Raw genomic sequence first — 27,405 nt, 5'->3', positions numbered from 1 at the left:
ATGGAACAGCATAGATTTATGGCTGCACCAATCTGCAAAGTGCCTGCTGTCTCCGTAGAGAAGCAAAGACAAGAGTGTAGGGGCTTTTCTGGGCTGGGAATTTGCCGTGGTGGCAGAAGTTGGAAAAGGGGCAAAGTTGGTAAGGACCCTAGCAATAGGATTATTTAAGTGATGTATCATGAGATCTGACCATTAGAGGAAGGGTCTGTCAGGTTGATGGAATTGAAGGAAAAGGACAGAGTCTGTGTATTTATATTTACAGATCGGATCCTGAAATATAAGCCAATTCTGACAAGGGGGTATTCATGGTGTGACAGTATTGGGACAGACAAAAGTCCTGAATACCCCTCTTCTTAGAAGCTGGTTGTGGGTCCACAACATGGATTCAGATCAGGAGCAAGGAGATTTTCAAACATTAAGAACCAAAACTGCTATTGGAAGTGTTCGTTGTTTACCTTCAACTGGAAGGAAAATGCTAGTTGGTGGGAATGCAGATTTGCGCAGCCACTACAAAAAACAGTATGAAGTTTACTCACAAAATTAAAAATGGATCTGCCTTATGACCCAGTAATTTCACTTTTGGGGATTTATCCAAAGAAATCCAAAATACTAATGTGAAAAGATACAGGCCTCGTTATGTTCATTGCAGTGTTATTTACAATAGCCAAAATACAGAAGCAACCTAAGTGCCATCAACAGACGAGTGGATAAAAATGCTGTGGTACATTTACACAATGGAATGTTACTCAGCCATAAAAAAGAAAATGAAATCTTACCATTTGTGACAACATGAATAGACCTAGAGCAGTTGTTCTCAACCTTTTTAATGCCATGACCATTTAATACAGTTCCTCTTATTGTGGTGACCCCCAATCATAAAATTATTTTTGTTGCTACTTCATAACTGTAATATTTCTGTTGTCAATTAATCATAATGGAAATATCTGTATTTTCTGATGGTCTTACGCTCTACAGCAACGGTTCTCAACCTGTGGGTCGCATAGGGGACACTATGTAAAATATATGGTTGTCTAACCACAAGGTGTACACCTGAAACCTATACAAAATAAAATGGAGAGAAAAATTAGAATTAAAAAATAGAAGGAAGATGCTAATACTGGATCAGAGCAGCGGCACAGATACATTGGTATTGGTCTGCTTTGTGCTTTCTTCAAAAGATTAATGCACCTCCCTAGACATGCTTCAGAAATATATGATGAAGAAAAGAGCCAGTTCCTGCTCAAGATCAAGGTGGTAATTTTGGGCTGTGCTCAGTAAGGTCAACCATTGTTTTAGGGGATACTCTGAGGACAAGGAATGCCTGGATTAACTTTACATGTTTGGATTTGAGGGATCATGTGGGGCAGAACCAGACCCCTCAAAAGAGCTGCTGACATGTGTTTCCTTCTGTGACAGGGATGGGAGCTATTGGTGCTACAGGGTGCCCACTTGAGGCCAGAGCATTTTGGTCAAATGTAGGCAGTCAAGCCAGCTCAGTCAACTACATTGGGTTTTCTGGTTATTTCTGGGGTTGGTGTTTGCAGGTATTACCAGTCTCTCCATTACCCCTTTCTTCTCAGCAACATTATTGGGGGGGGAAAAAATTTGTCTGGTGGTTGTTTTCTGAAGTCAGATGAAGTTTGTTGAGGATGTCAACTCGAATTTAACTTGGCTCTTTGTAATTATTGAAGAAAACCACCCAATTTCCTTTTTTCCTGCTCTCAAGCTAATGCTAATCAAAAATGGTATTTGATTAACCTCTTGAAACATCTGCCTTGAAGGACTAAATTGATAAATTGGATTAAATCAACTGCTGGAGGTGATGGCTCTTGTGAACCACTGGGATTCATTCTGCTGAGTCTCTCGAGCTGTTAAATCTGGAGGAGGCGTAACAGACCCCAGGCACCCGTGCAGGACCTGAGAGATCCAACTCTTTCAACACTGTCTTATGCCGTGCAATCACTGGATAAACTTCAACCTATTTGTTGCTTCTTTTGAATTTGGAATGCATGTTTATATTTTGTATGGGCTCATGGATATGTGTATTATGTCCCTGATTATTCTTTTCCTTTGAATTTGTTAGAATGAAAATAATGCTCCTTGTTTATTGTTCTCCATTGTTGATCCATGTTTAAAAAGATAGGCACCTGTTCTTGAGTGAAAGTTGCAACATAGAGGAACTAGAAAGTGTTCTACAATTAAACTCAGCAATAGTTATAGCCTCTCGCTGGGACTTGGGCATTGATCTCAGTGCCCCAAATTAAAAGAACATAGAGCCTATAGAGAAATATGGAAGAATTGCAATCATGATGACTTTGGCATCTGAAAATAGGACTAAGAAGAAGAAGACATGAAACCAGGGTTATTTCTTCTGGAAGGAAAAGATTTAGGCTATACTTAAAGGCTGTCTTCAAATTTTCGAAGTTAGCTATTATTCTGAGGATAGCGATGTCTTTTTATACACTCTGTGGATAAAACCAGGGAAAATCCATTTAATTTGAACTGATTTAGATTAAACTGATTTTAAAGAAATTAGATTAAATGGTAAGAAGAAAACTTTCTGTCAGAAAATGCAAAGTGAACATTAAGAAAATGTGTGGATTTCATTTCTCTAACAAAAATCTGCTTATTTATGAAACATCAAACAAAATACTCTTATCCATTGGTGATTATCCAAAAAAGGGCTTGTTCTCAAGATTCTGAGGTTTTATTCTATCACCATTTAACTTTGTACTTGTAGATTGCTACTTTTATGATTATTCTAGAGGCCCAGTACACAAATTCGTGCATGGGTGGGGGTCCCTTGGCCTGGCTAGCTATCAGGGCTGATGGGGCCATCTAGTCTAGTCCTGATCAGGCGAGAGGGGAGGGACCACAGGAGTTTGGCTGGCAGCGGGAGGAGAGGTTGGCTGTGGGATTGCACTGACCACCAGGGGGCAGCTCCTGAATTGAGCGTCTTCCCCCTGGTGATCAGTGCATGTCATAGTGACTGGCCGGTTGTCCAGGTGTCCAATCGTAATGGTCACTAACGTTATATATAGATAGATAGATAGATAGATAGATAGATAGATAGATAGATAGGCTTAGAAACAAAAACGCCTTTCTTGATATGATTCTTAGAAAATAATAACTGTGTTGCATTATTCAGTTATCTATACTTGTTCTGATAGTGAAACGGGTATTTAAGAAAATGCTGTGTGCTAAGTAAATATTTGAAATTCCAGACTGAGGGTAATTTTTCTTAAAGATAGCAGGTGTGTAGGGCTCTGTAACTTGCTTTCTCTTCATTTACCATGTCTTGGTCTTCAAGACCTTGTTAAAACATGTTTCCTTTCTAAGGAAGAGATAGTTTATTAAGAAGACCTCAAATTCTATAGGTTGGAGGTATGGAAAATGCTGAGGAAAGCCTGGTTTCTTTTGGCCCTCAGACATTGCCACCTATTGAGTTTGTATGACTTAGGCCAGGATGTTCAGAGCCCAACCTTTTCAATAAAAGGAGTTAAATATTTTATTTGTAAAAAGTTTAAAGAATTATTTTAGTTCTCAGTATACAGGATGTCCCCTCAAAAATGTATACACTATTAAAATCTGATAACTCAGTTGATATTTCTTTCTTTTCAGATTTAACCTATTGGAATTAATAATTATTCAAAGTGTATATACATTTTCTTGGGGACACCCTGTATTGAATACTGGAAGTTTGCTGAGAATATATTTCAGTGCTTTCATCACACACACAAAAATGGTAACTATGTGAGTTGATACTTTAATTAGCTTGACAGTAGAAATCACTTTGCTATGCACATGTATTAATCATGATGTACACTTTAAGTATGTACAACTTTTATTAAAAATGACAGTTTGTGGCCCAGTCAGTGTAGCTTAGCGGTTGAACTTTGACCCAGGAATCAAGAGGCCACCTATGGGAACCCTTAACACAACCCACATGATTAGGGCCCACTCAGGGTCCAGTTTCTGGAGGAGGCCACACACTAAAATGAAGAGAGAGACTAGAAAAGAGTTAATTTGGGACAAATGGAGGGCCAGGCGGGAGTCAACCTCTAGTGGGAAGACTCTCTAGGCTCTGGCCTTGCTATCCCTTTTATTGAGGCTGCTATGGGATATACCCCTTACCCTTAAGCAGCTTTGGGAAACACCCAGTACCCTTAAGCAGCTTTGGGAAACACCAATAGCCCTTAGGCAGGTAATAAGCAGATTATCATATCAGTAAGGATTTACATGATTACAAGGTGGGGAAGTTGCCTCAGTTACTATTGTCTCAATTAGATAGGGTGTGGTTGGCTCTGACCTTTCAGAGCTTCAAGGTTGACCAGCCTCTTTCTATTAGTTAGACAATGATTGATTTCTGGTAGCCACCAGTTCGATTCTTGGTCAGGGCATATGCATGGGTTGTGGGCTTGATCCTCTGTGGGGGTCATGCAGGAAGCAGCCAATCAATGATGTTTCTCTCTGTCTAAAAAATCAATTAAAAAACATTTTAAATGACAAAATATGGTCTCCTTCTCACTTCCCCCCCTTGCTGAATCCTCATTTCTTTCCCTTCTCTCCATTATTTCTCTATTATTCTGTGTCTATAGTAGTGATATGGAAGTAGGATATAACTTTTAAAGAAAAGTCTTCCACTGTTCTTAACATTTTCTTTTTGCTTATGAAGGATGAATTTAATGTGTTCTTAAAAGAATTATGTACTTCCTTGACATATATTTCTCCCTATCCTGTATTTGTGACTCATAAGAGGAATTTTAAAAATAACTTAACTTTCCCCTATAATATAAATAAACTTTGTGGTGTCCACATTTTTTTGTTTCTCTGATGGGCTAAAGATAATTTCAGAAAGGACATTGTTTTCAGGCTGGAAAGCCTTTTTCATCGGTTCAGAATTATAATCCTTTGTTCACCTGGTCACTGTCTACATAGAATGATTTGGTTGACCAGGTTCTGTTTTTTTCTCTGTCCCCACTTTATTATAGATACATTTCATATTGCTCTTCAGTCGACAAGGGAAATTACGGCTGCAGAAATGGTACACAACTCTCCCTGACAAGGAAAGGAAGAAGATCACCCGGGAGATTGTTCAGATTGTGCTCTCTCGTAGTCAGAGGATGAGCAGTTTTATCGACTGGAAGGAGCTAAAACTTGTTTATAAAAGGTGTGAGTAACTTTATGAGAACTGAATTTATTCCTTGTTACTCATTTGGTTTGTTTAATCCTGAGCATTTTAGGTTGCAACACCAATTTCATCATTTACTGAAATCTTTAAAGACTGGAGCCCAAATAACTGTACCCATAGACTAACTAAGAAAGAACTCTCATTTATTGAAAGAACTTTGATGTGCCAGGATGGAGTCTAGGTACTTAATCTACAGGTTGATAATGCACTCTGGCATCCTTATGAGCACCTACTGTATTCCCAACACTGTCCTAGTGGCTGTGGATACACTAGTGAACAGGACAAAGGGCATCCCTGCTCTCCTGGCACTTACTCAATTGTTAAGTAAACAATTTTTTTTTATTTAGTTATAAGTACTATGGGGAAAATGCAGATTAGCGCACTGCAGAAATGAAAAGCTCTCTTTATTGTTATTATTACTCATATTTGCAGATGAAGAAACTAATGCCACAGAGAGTTTATTTACATAATTAGTCCCCACTTACGGTAACTGAGTTGTAATTGGCAGAGCCAGAATTCAAATTCAGATCTTTCTGGCTTTAAATCCTATGTATTCTCTCTTTATTGTACCTACTTGCCTGGGAAGACCATACTGGGAAGAAACCTCAATTTATAGATGAGAAAACTGAGACTCCAAGAGATAGAGTAATTTTTTCTATTAAGACCTAGATACTAGTACCCAAGCCAGGATCAAAACACGGAAAACATGACCCTGCATCCAGTATCTTCATGCAACTTCCAGAAGGAAAAAACATTAGAAAGGCTCTTGCAAGGAGTGTTTATAAGGAGTGTTTGAAAGAGAAAGATGGAGTAACCTCAACAGACTACATTTAATGGGTTAAATGACCAGAAAGTGGGATCCAAGGTCAATATTTTTAGTATTTGCTGACAAGAAGCTTGACAGTATTCTCCACCTGCTAGTTTTCTAAAACATTGGGTTCAATTGTATTTTAAATCATTATATAAAGAACTAGAGGCCCAGTGCATGAATTCATGCACTGGTGGGAGCATGGTCTGTGGGGATCAGCCCGCTGTGGAGCACCACTCACTCTGGTCAGCCAAGCAGCTGTGGATCCACCCTCTGAGCGGCTGCTCCCACTGTGGGAGCACACAGACCACCAATGGGCAGCTCCTGTGTTGAGTGTCTTCCCCAGGGTAGTCAGTGCATGTCATAGTGACTGATTGACTGGTCATTCTGGTCATTCTGCCATTTGGCTGCTGAGCTTTTATATATATAAAGATAGGCTTTAGTGGTTCTCTTGACTGATATTACAGCTATTGGCTGTACAACAGTGAATAAGGCAGACTCTGTGCCTGCCTTTGGGAAACCCTGATATGGTGGGGGAGATAGGCCATGAAATGGACAATGAAGAAACCTGATGCTCTGAAGGGGGAGGCACAGGGATGCATAACAGGGGTGTCCAATCCAGTCAGAGAGGATAGATATTTCTTGGCAGAAATGACATCCAAGCTCAGAGCAACAGGACAAGTAAGAGCCATACGAATGGGATAGGGAAGTATTATATTTTATGTAGAAGAAACACAAAGGACTATGATTTTGAGACATGGAATGTGGTGAATAATGATTTCATTATTGGATGGGAAGCAGGAGGTAACTGCATCTTCGCTGGGGAAAATCTACCTTCAGGTTGTTTAATGGGTCATCATATTTTACTTTTTTTTTCTTTTCAAGGTATGCTAGCTTATACTTTTGCTGTGCGGTAGAAAGTCAGGACAATGAGCTCTTGACACTAGAGATTGTGCATCGTTATGTGGAGTTGCTGGACAAGTACTTTGGAAATGTAAGTTGTTCTGGTCTAGTAGAATCACTAGGTCTCCACCTCAGCTCTGACTTCAGTCTGTCTTCCATCACATTCCTTCTCTCTCTCAAGTGTAAAATATGAATTGCATTTGTACCAAGGATCAGAGCACAAGGCTTTCCCCACTTTCTGGAATTCTTACTTGACAGATTTCAAGGCAAATGGTGTCCCTGTCTTCAGACCTCAACACTTGAGACCTTTTTTCATGCACTAGAGTGTAATTGTGAAAAATTCCTTCTTTGACATTGACTGTCATCTCTCTTTTAGTTTATTCTTTTAGCCCCTCTATGGCTTCTTCTACTAAGTTACACGTTCTTTAATATTATTTATGCATGAGAATAAAAACAACAAAAATAGTACCTTTTCCTTTCACATGGCTGTTTCCTCTCCTTGCCCCCCAGTAATGTCTTACAGGAGGTGACCCAATCCACCGAACTCATTCACTCCGCAGCCGCTCACAGCTTGGTTCCACCTCTGAGGCACCAAGGAAATCAGTTACCCCCCGCGTCGCCCTCGTGGCCAACACCTGTGACTCTTCTTAAATCTTCACTCGCTTAATCTCTTGCAGCACTGGACCCTGGCTCACCACGATTCTTTCTTTAAATTTGCTCCTTATTATGTTGCCAGGACCTTGAATTCTGCTAATGGCCCCTCCTGGCTTCTTCCCCTGAGCTGCCTCCCTCCTCCTGCTCCCTAAAATGCCCTGCTGCTCTTCCTACTCTGCTGTGTCTACCTGATTTTCTCTCCTGGAAACCTGTCACCAGGTGACTGTTTCTCACTTTGCTGAAAATGCTCTTTGCTGGGCTTCTCAATCATCTTAGTCTTCAGTGCAACAAGAACCAAACTCACCTTCTGTTCTGTCTTGTGATTGAATTTATTGTGTCTCAGGATCCTTTGAGCTTAACCAGCATTTACTATAATCTGCCTGTCTATTAAAACTAGGCTAATATTCCTCTCCTTCGTTCCTGTCACTAACTAGTATAGGGTTTTTTTGGATCATACTTTTGCTTTTTTGGAGCCTCATCTCTGGCCCTCACCTGGCCTATTGGTTACCATCTTTTTTTTTTCTTTTTTTTTTTTTAATATATTTTATTGATTTTCTTATAGAGAGGAAGAGAGAGGGACAGAGAGTCAGAAACATCGATGAGAGAGAATCATTGATCAGATGCCTCCTGCACAACCCCCCAGGGGATGTGCCCACAACCAAAGTACATGCTCCTGACCAGAATCAAACCTGGAACCTTTCAGTCCACAGGCTAATAATCTATCCCCCGAGCCAAACCAGTTTCAGCTCATCTTCCTTACAAACCATAGATCCAGGGTGACATTCCTCCTCAGTCACGCTCCATCTAAAATTCAATCTTCTTAGCTTGCTATTGAAGCTTTCTAAACCTTGGTCCCAGGCCACTTCTTCCACTCTCTCACTTTTCTCTCTTTACATCCCTCACACACCCAAGTGCTCCAGTCACATGGGCCAGCCTGGTACTAGCCTTCACTCACACGGGATTTGCTTGGGCATTGAACTGCTAGTCTTTCATGATCATGACCTAGGACTGACTTCGTTTTTTTCAACACTTGTAACCAGCTGTGGACCATATTTTAGCAACCGTTCCAGAAACAATTAAGGTAGTTCACACTCCAAATACATAAACATTGGCTTTGGAAAATGATTTGGTAAATGATTTTTTGCTCACTGAAGATTTTTATTTTGTGTTATTAGAAGCACTTACTTCCACTAGAGTTTTCTGTATTCCATTTAATGGAATGGGCAGCATTTACAGTATTGGTTGGGTTTTCATCAAATGTGTTGCAACTTTTTTTTTATAAAGTGAATGCTTAAAAGGTCTCTCAAAGAATTTTCCTGCTGTCTCTCCTTCCCTCCCTATCATTCCCCTCCCCCCTTTTTTCCCTTGTGAATTATGATAAGACCTAAGTGTTGCTTCAGGAACATCAGGTTGTTGGTCCATATAGAAGTAATGAGACAGCTAGATCACTTTTCTTTCTCTTTTTCCTGGTCCCTTAAGGTTTTTTTCTTTCATTTTTGAAAGAGAGATTTGCAAAGACATAATAGCATATTTTTATATTTGATATTATTTGATATTATGCTTTCTGTCATTCAGGTGAATTCTGACATTTTGGTAATTCCTTTTCAAATAACCTCCAGGCTCTGCCTTTTGCAAAGGCCTGCAGGAGTTCCACAGGATTCGCCTTGTCCTCCTCATTTCTGCACTCTGGTCTGACCTGTTGTGTTTTTCTGGATTACTCCAGCTATGACAATGTGAACTGGGGCTGAATGTTGATCTGGATCTTATCTGACCAAATTGAGGGCACTTCAGCACATGTGGCTTTCTCAAGAGAATTAGACTCCTCTTCACTAACCCGAGGCTTGTTTAAAATACAGGGAGAATCAGAATGAATTCCTGTTTCTCTAACATCAATCTTTCATCCTGTTTGGGCAGACCTTTAGGAGGATCCAAAATTTAATTCACTAAAAAATTCAATGAATCTTTCATTAAACTAAGAGCAGCTAAGAGCATTTCAAGGCTATCTGCCCAGTAGGTGTTCAATCCTTATTAATTAACAGTGATGAGCCAAGCGAACTGATTCTCATTGACATCTCTCAGGAACATTGCTCTTTGGTTCACTTTTTCTCTTTTGTCCTTACTGAAGATTTCCTTGAATTATGTCCTTCTGTTATCTAAGAGAAAACTTTGTACTGAGCTTCTCTTATATACAGCACTGGAAAAATATTACCTTCTGATGACAGATAAAACAAAATCTCTGGCTACTGATTTAAGTTATGTATTTTGGTTTTTTTAGCACTTTTCAATTCCAAGGAGATTTATAAGGATTAACCAGTTAATCTTTTGATTTTCAGTAAGTAGCATTAACCCCAGTTTATAGAAGCTATAAATGCTCCAGGTCTCGGTAGATAAGGGTCTGCTCTGGCATTTCCAGACCTGCCTATTTCCCCATCTCACACTCTTGGCCAGTTTTCTCAAAGTCCTCAGAAGGTGTGGCTATTGCTGTCTTGAAGTGCTTGGATCTACAGGGAGGGAATTTCCTTGTAGGAAGAGGTAAATAGAAATATCTCCTTTGCTAACCCCATAGGGCTATTGTGAGGATCAAAGGAACAGTGCAGTTAACAATACTTACTAAATTGTCCATTGCTATTTAGCTATACCTTGCATTAGTTTTATATTGAGTAGATTTATTGTATATAACTTGATGTGTTTTGTATATACTTTAGAAGAAATTCAGGAAAGGAAGGTCCTTCTTAGACTCTATCCAAAAGGATTTAGTTATTAAAATACCAGAAATATTCTTGCTCCATCACATATTCTGCTCTAAGAGAAGACCCTTACTCCAAATTATAGTAAAGCATAAGGTTTGAAGGTCAAATATAAAGTGTTCTGGGGCAGGGCAGGTAAGGTGGAATTAGAAGTATCTGAAAGAAAGAAAAAAAGGAAGTATTTGAGTAATCAGGCAGTAGCTGAAGAACCTGCATTTAGGCTAAGATTCCCCTGAAATGTTTTCTCTTCTTACTCTGTGATACATAGCTTTTGGGGTTAGACTCAAGAAATAGCCACAAAGGAGAATTTTGGAGTTGCTATATATGAAATAGCTGCTCATGGGTAATGTTCTCTATCATTCCAATAGAACTTGTACATCTATTTTCCTTATGACCTAGAGATAGTAACTGTATAATCCAAGTTGTGTGTGCATGTGCATGCCTAGTGTGTCTGTGGTTTGTGTGTATTTGGCTTTGCACACCACTTCACATTATCCCTATCCCTTGAACTGAGGTGCAGTCAATAAATTCCCCCATGGCTGCTGGGGAGCCCTACAGACATGGGAGGGGCAGCTGCTCTGAGAGTGGAGTATGAGAAGTTCTCAGAGAACTTGCATTAGTTTCAGGTTCACTTTGCAGAGTTCTGGCTGCTGGTTTCTCCTAATGAAGTCCCTGCCTTCTTGGATTCCTGGTCTACGCCTGCCTTGAACTCTGAGGTTCCTCAGCTCTTGCTACTATATCTCCCGATTTCCTGCTTCTTCCAACTTCTGGTAACTGCTTACTTCTCCTACATTCTTTCATGTGCATGGTGTCTGATCTGCTGTGCTTTCTTTTTATCTAGATTGCTTAAAATTGCAAAGTAGTGCATATTTTTCCTATAACACAAACTTTAAAAAATAAAATGGCATTGCATTATGCACATTTTGCAAGTTTCTTTTTTCTCTTACAGCCTTCATTTTTCTCTTGCCTGATATGTCCCAAGCACTCTATACTTCTTTTTCTTTTCTTTTTTTTTTAAATTAATTTATTTTCCAGTTACAGCTGACATACACTATGATAGTAGTTTCAAGTCTACAACATAGTGATTAGGCATTTATATCCCTTACGAGCTCATCTCTGCCCTCCTACCCCCCATAAGTCTAGTACCTATGTGAAATACTTCTTAAACAAATGCAGGGGAGATAAACAATCTAAGGAGCTTGAAAAGGAATCATCAGAGATGAAGGAAGAGGACAGGCCTTGAATGGGATCGCCACAGTCAGGGACGAGATTGGTGAAGAGTTTCCAAAGCTCCAGTCTGCTGAGAGGTAGGGCTCAGGGAGGACTGAAATATTGCCATCTCCTGACCTTCAGGAGGCTGTGGGAATGGAAAGTTAGGTGTCAGTGAGTTGAAGGGAACAGCAAGGAGAGTGCCTGAGTGGCTATTGGGTTAAATAATTAGAAATGAGCTTTATTTGGATTATGGGGTGTAGTCTTATCACTGCTTCACTTGACCAAATCTATCAGACTGTTCTGGTCTATGGCAGTGTCATTGGTTTGCCACACGTCCAGCATCATTAGTATCACCTGAGACCCCGTTAGAAGTTCAAACTCTCGGGGTTAGCCAGGCACACTGAACTAGAAACTCCAGCAGTGATGTTTTAACGTGGCTTCTGGGTGATTTAGACTTATTCTGAAGGTTAAGAGCCACTGGCCTGTGGCATAATTTTGAGAAAAATTAGCACCATTGAGGTCTGAAGTGTGACCCTCTGAGGGTCCTAAAGCTAGGAGCCCAGACTCTGGAGCAGAGAGCAGGAGAAAGGAAGCACTGCCCCGAGCCTGACATGTATAGGGGCTCAGCTTTCATCTGTGCAGATGGAAATATGAGCTGGGCAGCCTCATTCCTCCACGGAGTCTCACATCTTTTGTTGTGACATTAAACATTACTAAGGACATGCTCTGCTTTAATGGAATGTGATTTTACTACTTTTATTAAAGGCTTACAATTCCCTAGTTCCATTTTTCTGTCCTTCACATGCTATCTGATATTTTTATTTTTGGTATGCCACATGGGTGTTACTTGAAAAGCTTGAGACACTGGTATATGTTTCCCTTGATATCACTGCAGGTTAATAAAAACACTTGTTGTTGTTTTTTGTCCTACCAGGTCTGTGAGCTGGATATTATCTTTAATTTTGAAAAGGCTTATTTTATCCTGGATGAATTTATAATAGGTGGGGAAATTCAGGAAACGTCCAAGAAATCTGCTGTCAAAGCCATTGAAGATTCTGATATGTTACAGGAGGTCAGTACTCAGTTTCTCATGCAATGGGAAAAGATGATGATGATGATTATAATAGTGGAGGTGGTGATGGTGGTGGTGGTGGTTATGATGGTGATGGTGGTAATGATGGTAGTAGTGGTTGTTGTGGTGGTGGTAATTAAATATTAGCCAACACTTACTGTTTACTCTGTGTTGAGTACAGTTTCCAAGCAACTTACATGTATTTAATTATTTAATTATCGCAGCAACTCTAAGAGGTAGGTAGTATTGTTATCCTCATTTGAAAGGTGAGTAAACTGGGGCACAGAGAGGTTAAGTGACCTGCTGAATGTCACACAGCTACTAAGTGTGGAATAGGCATTTGAATCTAGGCACTTGAGCTCCAGAGTCTTCGCTCTTCATGTTGGATCTTTTCAATGAGGATACCTCCCTATCAAAAAGCTATCAAACACTTGGTGATATTCCTTATAAGAATAATTTTATGAGGGGGTATAAAAACTTTCATTAAAGTATCTATGCTGCCCCAGAAAGGAGAATAGCAGCCCATTGTTATCTCATTTGCCAGGGCTATTAGAGCTTTATTCTTTTTTTAAATTTTATTTATTTATTTATTTATTTATTTATTTATTTATTTAAATAAATTTTTATTGTTCATATTATTACAAATGTTCCTTCTCCCTCCCCCCCCCACCATTGCTCTCCTCCACCAGGTTCCCACCCCACCCTCTGCCCTTTCCCCACCCCCCATTGTCCTCATCCATAGGTGCACAGTTTATGTTCAGTCTCTTCCCACATCCCCCTCTCCCCTTTTCCCCAAGAATCGTCAGTTCACTCCCCTTCCATACCTCTGATTCTATTATATTCAACAGTTAATATTGTTCATCAGATTTTTTTTTAATTCCCTTGGTTTTTAGATTCACTTGTTGATAGTTACGTATTTGTTGTTCATAAATTTTATCTTTATTTACTTTCTCTTCTGAAAGAACCCCCTTCAGCAATTCATATAATTCTGGTTTGGTGTTGATGAACTCCTTTAGCCTTTTTTTATTAGTGAAGTAGAGCTTTATTCTTGAAGAGGACATTTATCATTTTAATTAAAATTTCTTACACCTCCTCGGGAGGCTGTGTATGGGCTCGGATTTACATAAATTAATTGGGAATACTGAGGCTTGCATGCCAAGGTATAAAAGGGCCCTGAAGCATCCATTTGTTTGTGCTCCTGACTCTGTGGTGCTCATATAAAGTAGAGTGGGGCTTTGCTTTTCGATGTAGTCCAGATTGGGATAAAGGAACTTACCTCCACGAGTCCCTTCAGTTTTCCCAGGAACACTGAAAAATAGAGCATCCCCCCACTGGCCTTTGACTTCTTAAATGAAATAATCCAACACAGCTCTGCCGCTTCTGGGTACTTCTTCCCATAGCATCCATGGGTCTTGCCATCTTTCTATTTTCATAACAGCAGGTCAAGAGATTCCAGAGTGTTACAAAGTACTATAGTATCTTTGAAAAATTGGCATTAAAGCCATTCTTCTTGCTGTTTTAAAGTATAAACTGATTAAGTTAATAAAACAACGTGAGGAATGATTTCCCAGCAACTGTGTTTGCACTGTCTTTGAGCTGATTACTTGTTCCTGTCCATCTAGGGCACCAGTCCGTGGATACTGAGAAAGACGTCTGTTTGAGTTTGCCTGTGCTGGGTAGGAAGCCGATGTAATTATTGCCCGAGGTGTTCTCACCTCAAAAAATGCACATAAACTTTCAGCTGTTTACTTGACTCCCTCCAAATGCTATGGAAAGGGAATTTTACAAGATACTTGAGAAATCAGTGGTTTGGAAATTCCACAGAACAACCTTTCTTTCATTATGTCAAGAGGTTGTTTATAATTCTATCCCAGGGCTCTTACTGTGGAGTCTCCTTGTAGGAGAAACAGACTTGCCTGGCTGGTGTGGCTCAGTGGAGGTCAAGGTTTGATTCCCTGTCAGGGCTCATGCCTGGGTTGTGGGCTCCATCTCCGGTAGGGGGTGTGCAGGAGGCAGCCGATCAATTATTCTCTTTCATCATGGATATTTCTCTCTCTTCCTCTCTTTTCCTCTCTCTGAAGTCAATAAAAGTATATATATATTTTAAATACAGGAGAAACAGACTTTAAATGGGGTCTTTTGGCACTTAAATAATTAAAATTTCTTGAGTTGGTGACAAGACACACCTAGGATATTTTGAACACCCCTGTTCCCCCACCCCCTAGGAAAATGTTTTAAAGAGCTTGAAGTATATCTAGTATTTCTAGTTCCATTTAAATCTGGAAGCAAGTATTTCAAGAGAAAGCCTTTTCACAATTTTAAACACTAATTGGTAGTTCGTGTCCCCTGTGATTGAGTGGAAAGTCCTGATGAGTAGGTCTCTGGGGGCCCTGTGTCCCCATAGTGAGCTGGCAATGTCACGACTGCCCTATAAATCTCATTGATTTAACAGCACCTGCCAAATCAAAACAACATTATCGGTATTCTGATACAGGCTAAGTCAATGAACATTTGGGAAGCTGGTTAAAAAATTGACTTTGTATATCTAGTTTGCTTTGTAAGTTTAGTCAGAGAAGTTTAAATGAGTGCACATAGTAATATAATCACATAAGGAAAAAAAATTAATGCTTTTTTTTTTTTGTCCTTGGGACTTAAACACATATTTGAAGTTACTAAAGATTAAGGGAGTAACCTTAAGATTAAAGTAATAACATTGCTTTCACTTTAACCCAATTGAAAACCTGCATGTAGCCCTTGGGACTTTCTCTGGACCCCTTAAAAAAAGACTGTCTCCCCATATATAGTCTTAAGTCTGAAAGCTTATTCTGAGTATACAAGGGCAAGATATTGATAATGTGGAAGTGAATGAACAGTTTAATTGGTAGGGGATGGCTTTAGGCAGTATCTTTTTTTGAAGGTAACAACTAAGAATTGCAGATGACAGGTGCAAAGTGATTAGAAGGAAAAAGAAACTCAGAAAGAAGATAGTGATCTTGAATTGTAGAGGTTGCAATTCCTGAGATTACTAATTTGGGCGACAAACATGTATGTTTTGACCGAAGAATAAGAAAGCAAGTTTAGAAGGGAGTCTGTTCCTACATGCTCAAGACAATACCAACCTCATACATTATTGGGTCATGTAACTTGAGTAGCAGCATGGCTCAGGAAGGGCAACCAGGCAGTCTTAGCAGACTGAATTCACCAGTGCCTGTAAGTAGGGGCCAATGAATTGTGGAGTCAGCAAGGTGACAACTCCCAGGTATCTTAACTACAAAGAAGAAGTAGCCAGACAATAAATACATTATAGAGGGTGTTGGGCACTCTTGCTCTGGACTTTGCGATAGTTGTCATCTTTGAAAAATAAGCCAGTCAGTGAAAGAAAAATACCACATGATCTCACTCATTTGTGGAATATAAAGAACCTTATAACTTGATGAACAAAAGTAAATACAGAGGAAAAGAAGCATCCAACAGACTATCAAACTACAGGGGGAAAGCTGGGAAGGGTTAGGGGGAGGGGGGAGGTAACAGAACAATCGAAGGACTTATATGCATGCATATAAGCATAACTAATGAATACAAGACACTGGAGGTGGGGATGAGGGGGGTGTAGGGGAGGCTAGGGGAAGGTCAATGGGGAAAAATAGGAAACGTACTACTATTTGTAATACTTTAAACAATAAAATAACATTTAAAAAAATTTGCAATCTCCTGTCATTTTCTCCCCCCCCCCTCCCATTTTCAAAATCTTTATGCTCAATTTTGTATTTGTAACTTTGCATTCTTTTATAAGTGGTGCCACAAAACAAGCATGGGCCCCTGGTCAATGCGACACCCTTGCTAACTGTGAAGACATGGGCAGCATCTATAAAAGGAGATAGAGGGCAGAGGTCTTGGGGTGTCAGTTCTTATTGGTTAATGTTCACCTTTAAGGTGTAATAGCCTGAGACCATAGGATTTTCAGAAGAGGAACACTGGCGTTCTAAATGGAGCTGGTGAAAACCAGTTGAAACACACCTAATTTGTAACCCTAGTATCCTCTGAACAATCTGGCTTGGCCTTGGTCTTGGCTTTCATCTGTTTGGCCCATACTGGTTGATTGTCTTCCTGGCAGGGTCAAGTGAACCACGTGTCCTGGGGTTCAGGCTTAAGAATGCGTTGAGCATCACAAATTGAGCTGTTAAAGGCAGGGGTATTACCTAAGTCTCCCCCCATGATTAATCTTATTGATTTAACCCAGAACCCACTGTGTTGCACACACAGATATTATAGGAAAGAGTGCAAGAGAAAAGTCCATCCATCGTGCATGGTAAGGGCTTGCGTCATCACCATACCTTCGAACTCTGCTTGTCATTGTAAAGCCACTCAAACATTTAAGAAGTCTGGACAAAAATCATGGCCTTGTAGCATGTCACAAACCTGGTAACTGTTGAGGAAGATGAAGAAACCTAATTTATACTTTGGAAGAAAACCTCCTCAAGATACAAGGCAGGAAATCTTAAGACTTATGATTGTGTATTCATTATATCTTGGCAATAAGTGTAAGGAAGATGTTCTGTACAATATCTGCAACAGTAAATATGCTCCACAAATAGAATTTGATATCTCTCATACATGTGCCTGGTGATCATGTGCCTCATGATCATTTTAGCAGGCACACTCCTCTGAAGTCAGCAGTGATATATTGTAGCTGTTGCTTTAGCGTTGCTCTTGTCTGACGTTCAGTCTGTGATCCGGCTTAGCTTCTCCTCAGTTGATCTTTAGTTAGCTCGAGCCCTATGGGTGCATATACAAATGGCACTCAACTTCGAACCATCCTTCTTGATCAGAATGCAGAGATTTAAGTTCACACGAACTTTTCAACACTACCTTTCAGTAAAGGCAAAGGAATATGGGAAAGATTTCACAGTCTGCTATAGGATGCAGCTCAAGGGAAGCTGTTCTAACTCGCTGTTCTCTTGCAGACCCTGGAAGAGTACATGAACAAGCCGACGTTTTGACTGGGCACCTTCTTGAAGTCGCTGAGCACTGCATGCTCTGGCCTTGCAAAGAAGCAATGCCCCGCCTCCGGTCATTGGACAGAGCCTCCTGCACCACGCCAAAAATAAGTTAAAAGGGATTTTTTGTTAACTAGCAAAATTTGAAGTTGTTTGACATATTTATCATTATTACACTGCCTGTATCATACACTGCCTGTATCATACAATATGAATACTTATTGTAGCTCTGGATGTTCACATAACAGCCACATGACTCCATAGACTGAACACTTGTTTGTAATGTGCTAACTCCATGTAATTTTCTAAGCTAATTTAAATACATTTATGGTAGTACTTTTTTTTTTTTGCTGCATTTGGTCCTCTACTGACAGGCTGAGTACTGTAATGTAATAATCTGTGCTTTAGAATGTGAAGTAGCAATACTTTTTCTAAAGATTTAGCTTTTGAAATTGTCTGATTGATAATTTAAAATTATGTTAATAGTTCAGAGTTCATACGTAATGCTAGACATTTTTAAAATATATATGATTTTATTGATTTTAGAGAGAGAAGAGGGAGAGGAGAGAGTGAGAAACACTGATTGACTGCCTCCTGCACGGCCCCCACTGCGGATCGAGTCCCCAACCTGGACATTGAGCCTCCAACTGGGGCTTGTGATCTAACTGGAAATAAAAATGGCAACGTTTCGGAGCACGGGACAATGCCCAACAAACTGAGCCGTACCGGCCAGGGCAGTGCTGACATTTTAAATACACTTGATAATAATGAATGAAATTTCAGTCCAGATATCAATACAATGTATCTGCTTTTACTGTCCTGAATTTATTTATTTTTCAGGGTTGGAATGAAGGAAAAGAACCAAAGATAGTATAAGAACCAAAGATAGCTGTATTTTTGAGGCCTTGGAAGCTGCTCTCTTGGCTGGGGTTTTAATTTTATCTTTTAATTTAATGTGAGGGATAATATAATGAGGTCATGTTTTCTATAAACTCTATATATTGATTAAGGTTTTTAGACATCTGGAGATATAGTGTCTATGGCTTATTTCCCTTATTATAAAAATAGTATAATAGAGGTAAATAACAATAGTAATAATTGTTGTTATTATTATTGCTATTTTAATTATCTTTATGTTACAAAGCACTCTTAGTTGCTGAAGAGATTTTGTTTTAACTATGTTTTAAGGTATTTTTAAGATATTTGAAGACATGTTTATTAGGTGTACTTAGAGCTTTTAAGACAGGGTGGAAAAGTAGGTTTACAGTTGTTCATATGGAAAATGATACAATTATCTATAATAATAAAAGCATAATATGCTAATTAGGTCAGAAGGCTGAGCAGCAGAACGACCTTCCGGACGACCTTCCAGATGAAGCCAGGGCTGCCAGAGCCGAGGTAGCTCCTGGGGTTGCAAGGGCCGAGCCCCTCTAGTTAATAAACAATAATAAAGTAATAAACTCCGTTTCTCATATTCACAACTGTAGCCCTACTCTTGCCCCACCCTGTGTTATTGCCGTATGGGAGATTATAATAAAACTCTTTTCTTTCCTGACCCCAAAGAAAATATTTGCTGTTGACTGTTATTATTGTGAATATGTCATTTCCATGCTTCCTGGAATGAAAGTTCTATTATATATAACCAGGTAGTGAATGTGATCAGACCTTGTATGGAAATAGCTCGCAATGCTTTTATCCTAGTGCCCACTTCTGATTTCTTACCTGTGCATTTTCAATGTTAGTGCTGAGATCTGATATCATTCACACTGCAGTGGGTAGGAAGTGCTTTTTCTAAGAGTGTGCCTGCTATTGGATCTTCTAGGAGATCCAATAGACCTTTAGAGACCATGAGGGGAAAATGTTCTCACTGAGTAATCTTGGCAGAGATGTTTAGGGAAGAATGGCAAGGCAGCAGTGAAGAAGGAAAATGGACCAGTTTCTCAATATAACTATCATTAAATGGAAATAATGCAGATTAGCATATAAAGTAATTATTGGGCTTTTAATAGCTAACATTTCCTTGGTTAATCATGTAATTACAATGATGGCATCAGATAGAAGTTTATCAATTCTGATCACTAAGTTCTTCAGTTTGTGGTTTAGCTTTCAATATTATTATATGGTGGAACCCTATTTTTTAAAAAAAAGTTTTGTAAAGATGGACTTTGAACCTCATTTTTACATACATGGACAAAGTAGGGCCACTGCCCAGAATTTCTGTTTCATATTAAAATAGAAATTAGAGACTTCCTAGCTATAGATGGGGCTCCTCGGGCTTTATGTCAGCATCACACATAGAAAATGAACATAACAATATGACACGCTGGGGTAAAGCTGAGGGGTTTTGGAGGCATTTTATGTGAGCCTTGGTGAAAATAATCATTATGTTTTCTTTGTAATGTATGATTATAATAAAACTACCAAGTGAAAGAAAATATAATAAATATTAAATTTTATAAAACTTCCAAATAAAATGTTTTTTTGTTTTTTTGTTTTTTAATTTTAAGTGAGGAACATGAGTGTGCTTTAAGGAATAAATTTTTAAAAAATCAGATTTTATGCTTGACATGGAAATTCCACGTCGAGTCCCTTTAATAGGACATCTTCATTTTCTTGGTGCTTATCATCAAGGAGAAACTCCACAAGTAGATGACAGCAAATGAGGGAAGAATATTTACTGCTTTGTTCCTGTTGACTTCTTTCTTACCATTCCCCACATTTTTATAATCTCATCACTTTACCCATAGTTAATGAAGCAGATCATTCTTTAGAACTAGGAACCTCTTTTATTTCATTAACTTATGTAAGGTTAGGATTTATTGTGATAAAACAAGTTAAATTTTAATTTATTCAAACTATTGTTTTTTTCTATACTAAACTTCCTAAAATAATGGTAAAGCTTTTCTTCAAACATACATAGATGTTCTTCTGAGCCTGTAATTCTTCTTTAGAATTCACATGATAATTCCCATGAAACATCACTGGTGAACTGTGTTTAACTTTACTTTTTTGGGAAATGTTAATACATTTTTTTCCCCACATAGATCCCACAATTTTGGATTAAATTCAGTCAGATGCTCTGGAGTGTAAGTAAAAGCAAGCCAATGACTATCAATAACTTGCAAAAAGAGGGTCATTAAAAGTTTTTTCAATTTCTATTTAAAGACAATGTACTTTGGTATTAAACAATCATAATCTATTTTGTCAAGTAAAGTAAAAAACAGGACTGTAACAGTAGGGCTGTATTAGACTCACCTTTTGGTAGTACTACTGTTATCAGTGGAAGTGGAATTCTTGGGGTGCCGTGACGGAAAGAATTTCCTGAGGCCCCCACAGAAGAATGGGATTTTGTGGAAAGCTTTATTGATTATGTAAGATTAAAGGGACTTCCAAGGTCCCATCTCTGTCCATCTCATCATGGACAAAGTCCAAACTTGTGTTCAGTAGGGCCAGAATTAAGGTCATTGCCCAGAATTTCTGTTCCATATTAGAATACAGTCCAGTCCAGTCCAGCATCCTGTGTGTGGAGTCAGCATGGCCATGGGCCATGTGGCTAATAAGGCTTCATGGCTATGGAGAGAGAATTGGTGCATACAGGGGTGACTATGGATCATAGAGCAAGAAAGAGCAAGAGCAAACAAGAGGAACAAGAGCATGAAAACTCATTTGGGGATTTTAACCAGAAAATTTCTTCAAACTAACCAACTAACTCAAAATTTTGCATACTTGTAATGGGGTTTAGCCTCTAGCCAACCCATTGTTCCCTAGGCTAACAGACAGGCAAGCACCTTCCCTGTGTCACCCAACTTCACCCATCTCCCCCTTTGTTCAATCCTCCCCCCACAGTGGTCTGCAGGGAATAGACCCATAGTTCCTTAAGGTGCGTGAAGCTGCCCAGATGACCATGCTTATAATGTCTGGCCTCTCCTTTGCTCTCTTTCCTTTATTAATATTAACTAGCTAATTTTAAGGAAACATTATTTTATGTAGAATTTAGGCCTACAGATGAACTTTTTGTTTTTGTTAAATTCTTTGTGAGTAAACTCAGATATTCACTAAATCTCAACATTTCCACCTAGCATTTGTGCTATCAGTACTAACTTATGCAGTGTTTCCATCATAACTTAATTGCTTCAAAGTGTTAATTTACTATTTTGTCAACTAGCTTGTTTTGCTATAATACTTTACAGAATAGATAAGGTTTTAAACATTTCTCCTTATGCTAGTTCCTAACAAAGGTAGACTAATCAGAGATGATACATTTATGATTAACTGTCCTCTAGATTAGAATTATCTTCTTGTTGTTGACAAAACCCCTATCTGCTTACTAATATTATTCAAAAATGGCACCTTTTTTTGGAAATGTTGAGAGTGTCCATGGAGGCTGGTAAAATGAGCAACTGCAATCGTGTGACTTATGGGGCCTTTGCTTTATTAGCAGGACCTCAGAAGCTACTTCTACGAGGTTTATGAGCTATACCTGACCTTGTTGTATAACTTATAAGAGAACTTTGATTCATATTTTATACTTGCAGTTGTTTGAAATGTTCATTAATCCTGTGCATAAAATGGATGTTTAGTAAAAAGATATCAGCATAATTTACCGGATCATATTTTGAAGTAAATAAAACATTTAGGCTGGAGAAAAGAAAGAATTATGAGTACACTTGGTTCCAAATGTGAGATAACTCTCATACTGTTTCAATGGTGACTTAAAGTTTAAGAAAAATATTTTTTGGAGGGGAAAAAAATCTTATGAATTTTTGAAGCCTACAGTTTTAATAAAATGTTTCTATTATGGTGGGAAAATATCTGTAAAATTTAAGATTACATAAATGTGAAGAATAAAGAACTAATGTGGTTGTAGAAAGGGGTTTCTGGTTAGAAAATTGTTTAAAAAATAATTTGGGTCATTTGAAATATTTAGGATGTTACAAAAATAAATTTAAAAATTAAGTATAGTGAAGAATAATTTTGAAAATAATGCAGTCAAAATTTGAAAGTATTAAAATACACATTTTGTTACTAAAATAAACTTTTAAAAAGTCAAACTATATGTATTAATTTCACTTATGTAGAATTAAATAATTTTGAGGAATCTAATGAACTGGTTAAGTTATATTTTTCTGTTTTTATAAATAACTATTTTTTAAGTTCTAGAAACAAATTTTTATAATATTTTATCAAGAGGTTGACTTTGGCTAATTATAACATTAAAGACTAAACTGAAATGATGAGTGGATGAATAAATAAATCAAGGCACATACATTTTTAAAAAGTGAATGAAATTAGTTATGTTCTATTTTCAATACCTAACCTCATGTGATATAATAAGAGTTGTGAAGAAAACTATTTATATATACTTTATTAGTTGAAAACTTTATTTAAGATATAAGAGAATAGTGCAAGTTAATATGAAAGAAAATTTAAATCTTATGCATACTATATAACTCATTATTTTAGGAAGTGTTACATTTATAGATATTTTTATTCCAAGTCCTCTTTACTCTATGCATTCTATATTCAAAATATTATGAGATAAAATAAATAATCAATACATTTAGGTACTTTTCTGAGGCAGCCATCCAAATACCATTCAAATATAAATTGAACTTGTGAACTTTGGAGTCGATGGGAAATAGTGGCTTTATTTTCTTTTTCTAAATATATATGATTTTTAGCCACCAGTCTCTCAAATATATAATTGATTTTTTATAGAGAGGAAGAAAGAGGGATAGAGAGTTAGAAACAACGATGAGAGAGAAACATCAATTAGTTGCCTCTTGTACACCCCCCACTGGGGATGTGCCCGCACCAAGGCACATGCCCTTGACCGGAATGGAACCTAGGATCTTTCAGTCCGCAGGCCGATGTTCTACCCACTTAGCCAAACCGGTTTCGGCTCATATTTATATTTAAGCATCAAAATGAACTAGGAATTGGGGGCCTTCATGTTGTTCCTGCATGTCCCACCAACAAGTCTAATAAATTTGCTCTTTGGAGTGAATGGAATGTCAGAGTCAGATGGGAACATGGAAGTGAACTAGTCTGAACCACTCTTTAAACATGAGAGGGAAGAATAATCATCACATTAACATTTATGCTTTGATCAGGTCCCAGTGCTAACCACTTGTTTAATTAAACCTTGTCTTGATCAAAGTGTTTCCTCATAAAAGTATTTGATGAGCCTGTATACTGGTATAAAATATAAGCCGAATGACATTCATGCCTGTTTTTCACCCTTTTAAATGACCAAGTGAAGTACACTGAGTGCACTTTAAATGAAGGATACCATTTAGGAGGAGAAAGAAGTGCTACTCCTGGAATGTAGATAAAGGGTGAATTACCAAGTGTGTGTTTAATTTTGGAGGTGGAATTTCTTATATATTTCATATTTTCCAGTGTTGAATAAAAGGGACTGATAATCTTGGCGGGTTGGGGTGGGGGGAAATCATTGATTCTGTGACTATTTTCTGCATTTGGCTAAGGCCGTGGTCGGCAAACTGCGGCTTGCGAGCCACATGCGACTCTTTGGCCCCTTGAGTGTGCTCTTCCACAAAATACCACGGCCTGGGCGAGTCTATTTGTTAGAAGTGGCGTTAGAAGAAATTTAAGTTTAGAAAATTTGGCTCTCAAAAGAAATTTCAATCCTTGTACTGTTGATATTTGGCTCTGTTGACTAATGAGTTTGCCAACCATTGAGCTAAGCTTACCATTTCGACCTTGTTTGAATCTACCTATGAAATAGCACCTTCACATTTGAGCCAGGGAGCCAGTGCTGAATGAAACATGAAGCAAATACCAGCTGTTTATTTTTCCAATCATTTGCTGTTTCCTCCAGGGCATAGAGCTAGACTTCATTTCCCAGACTCATTTGAAGTTTGGTTCCTCTATGGTGGAATTATGGCCAGTGGAGTGTGGGTTGAAATAACATGTGCCCAACTGCAGGTCTGACTCAGAGACATCCTCCCACATATTACTTTCCATTCTTTCTCTTTTCCTGTTTGCAGCTGCAGGAAAACACTCCAGGATCCAGAGAAGGCAGAGCCATGAGATGGCAGAAACCTAAAAAAGGTCATCAAGAAAGCCAACCACGTAAGAATAGCCACACTAGATTTAAATGTGTGTCAGAAATAAGCTTATGTTGTGTTAAGCCACTGAATTCCTGGGATTGTTTGTTACAGCAGTGAGCCTGCCCTAATACATGAAACAATTATGGGCTACTATCAACAGGATCCAGATGCATGTAATGAAGTTTATTTTCAGAGAATGAAAAAAATACAGCATCTTCTAAAGTTAATACAAGCAACTATACCAGTGTCAGACACACTAAAATATCAATAAATATTTGCTGAATGTAAGTTGGATAATGAAAGATTAAATTCAATATGGCTATTAATTGGCTGCAGGTGCTCCTATGACATCAGTAATGTGATCAAAATGAAAACGTAGCACTTACCAGTGGTGCCATAGAGATATGTGTTGTTTCTTGTGAAAAAAAGAAACTAGAAAACAAGTGGGTTGGGACATTTCCAGGCCAGCCTGAATTTAATATATTTATGTGAGTGACACTAAGATTTTATGTCACAGCCAATCATCTGGGTGGCAACTAATATTGTTGGTAGAGACATTTGATGAGTATATCATTTTCTCTGATTAAAATGTGTACAGGAAAGTGTTAGCTCATCAGATCTTGTTGCTCAAACCCTGCATATCCAAATAAAACCTGCCACCAGTGCTGACTGCCTCCAGGGAGATAAACTCTAAGCCGTTGGAATGATTTGCCAGATAAGAGTGTTTCTGCATGCTGAGGGCTTGGGCCAGGCTGTACAATTATTATCCTAACACTGTGATTTATGGTTTTTGCTCTGGGTCGGGGGCTGGAGACTGAGTAGCTGAGGTCAGTCACATGAACCCCACATGCCTACATGACTAACCTCCCACCTCCCCCCCCCCCCAAAAAAAAAAATCCCCTGGATATCAAAGCTTGAGGAGCTTATCTGACTGGCAGCACTTTGTATGCATTGCACTTGGCTGCTGAGAGAATTCAGCATATCCCTGAGCTTCCTGGACCTGACCCAGGTGCCTTCTCCTTTTGCTGATTCTATTCCATATCCTTTTACTGAAATAAGCAATACTTACCTATAGCAGCTTTTGAGCCCTGTGAATCCTAATGAATTGTCAAGCCTGAAGGTGGTCTTAGAGACCCTCTCCCTCCATTCAGATGCTTTGATCAGTTGTATGGTATGTGAAAAACAACAAATACAGAGATTAGGAAAGGGAGAATCTGGGAAGGTGTTTTGGGGGTGAAGTGCAAAGGGTTCTTTGAGAAAGTTGAATCTTTCCACTTTATCAGGATTGTGTGGTTAGAGCCAGAACTGACATACTGACATGGCTGGGGGAAGAAAGCATTGCTTCTTCTGATACCAAAGGGAAGGGGAAGTAAACAAAGAGTATATATATATATATATATATATATATATATATATATATATATATATATATGGCAACTTTGCAGATTTGGGGCTCTAACTTTGCTCAGGGCAGCTTACCCATCAGCCTTGCTCGGTTGGTGCCTCTGGGCAGCAGGAAAGGTAGACCTGCATGGAAGCAAGTAGAGAGGTGGCCTTTGTTAACCTTGCTGGCTGTCCCCCCTCTAAGACCAGGAGAATCTCTTTAGGTATCCCATTTGATCAACTCTTGCAGTCAACATTTAGAATCTCTTAGTTGATTAAGATAAGTTTTGGGCCTGGAATTTCAAGGTTCATATCCTGAGGCTGCTACTTGCCTGAGGTGACTTTGGGCAGGTAACTTCTGCCTGCCTCAGTTTCCTCATCTGTATCTGGACTGCATCTGGAACTTTGTACGTGCTCGATACATGCGAGCTTCTGGTGTTGCTTCTATTCTGGGTCCATCGATAAACAGCAGAAGAGCTATCCTAACTCTGTTGTTGGGAAGAAGAGTTATGTTGCCAAAAATAGCTTTATTGAGCTAAAACAAAGAAAAAGGATGGAACTGGGTCAGCATTTTTATAAGTGGACAACAGAAACTGACTTAAATACCATTTCTTGCCTTTCTGTTCAAGGAAGAGGATTGCTTTATAGCTAATAGATTGTGGTGTGTCCCCTGGAGGTTTTTCCTCTCCTCCTTCCTCCTCCCCCTACACTCCTCTCCTGCCAGGGCTGGGATGAGCTGGCTAGGATGAATTTCTTGCTTCACTGGACAAAGCAAGCATGAGGCTATTATCTCCCATGAGGCCAAGAGGGCAAATCTGACAAAATAGAAACTTTAATCATGGGCAAACTAGTTTTAAAATAGTTTCTTCCTTTGACATATTCAGGATAATCCCCAAATGATAAAATTTATTGTCACACAGATTTGAAAGGCTATGGGCAGGTTATGTTTCCCAGAAACTTAATGTCTTCAGTGCGCTGAGGGGCCTTATATGACACAATGATGTTGCCCCTCCACAGCGCAGTAAAAAAAAAAAAAAAAAAAAAAAAAAAAAAAGCATAATGAGGCATTTAATTTTTCTGGGATAATGGGCTCTATTTCTAACCTCAACCATTTTAGCAAGATTGATATGTTTTTAAAAAATGAATAAGAATTCCTAGCAAAATTTCTTAGTCTTTAACAAAAATTCAAATTATATTTAACAAAAAACAAAAGCTAAAAAATAACACCCAATGTTGGATGATAAAGGTAAACAGCATACCTTTTGTTTGTGGGTATAAATGACATCACAATGCTCATAGCCTTTGACCCAGGAATTCTGAGACTGGTCCAAGGGCCGAGTCCAACCCTTGGCTTGTTTTTGTATG

The 27,405-nt window shown here is 38.7% G+C and overlaps 1 protein-coding gene across 3 annotated transcripts in view; it reads left to right on the top strand.

Annotated features, from left to right (window-relative positions):
• The window catches only part of AP1S3 (adaptor related protein complex 1 subunit sigma 3), a 58,971-nt gene extending 31,909 nt beyond the window's left edge, over positions 1 to 27,062 (top strand). For 2 of the 3 annotated variants that reach the window (XM_045575532.1, XM_045575531.1), the window contains 4 exons: positions 4,992 to 5,170; positions 6,885 to 6,993; positions 12,450 to 12,587; positions 24,595 to 27,062. In XM_045575532.1, the coding sequence (XP_045431488.1) occupies positions 4,992 to 5,170; positions 6,885 to 6,993; positions 12,450 to 12,587; positions 24,595 to 24,774 (606 nt within the window). In that variant the 3' untranslated portion in view covers positions 24,775 to 27,062. Of the gene's footprint in view, positions 1 to 4,991; positions 5,171 to 6,884; positions 6,994 to 12,449; positions 12,588 to 17,551; positions 20,046 to 24,594 lie in introns of those variants that run through there. The other variant, XM_036421298.2, reaches the window with a different exon arrangement.
• The last annotated feature ends 343 nt before the right edge of the window (positions 27,063 to 27,405 follow it).

The sequence above is a fragment of the Pipistrellus kuhlii genome, unplaced genomic scaffold (assembly GCF_014108245.1).
Source record: "Pipistrellus kuhlii isolate mPipKuh1 unplaced genomic scaffold, mPipKuh1.p scaffold_m20_p_7, whole genome shotgun sequence".
NCBI classification, from domain to species: Eukaryota; Metazoa; Chordata; class Mammalia; order Chiroptera; family Vespertilionidae; genus Pipistrellus; species Pipistrellus kuhlii.
This window is presented reverse-complemented; position numbering and strand designations above follow the sequence as displayed.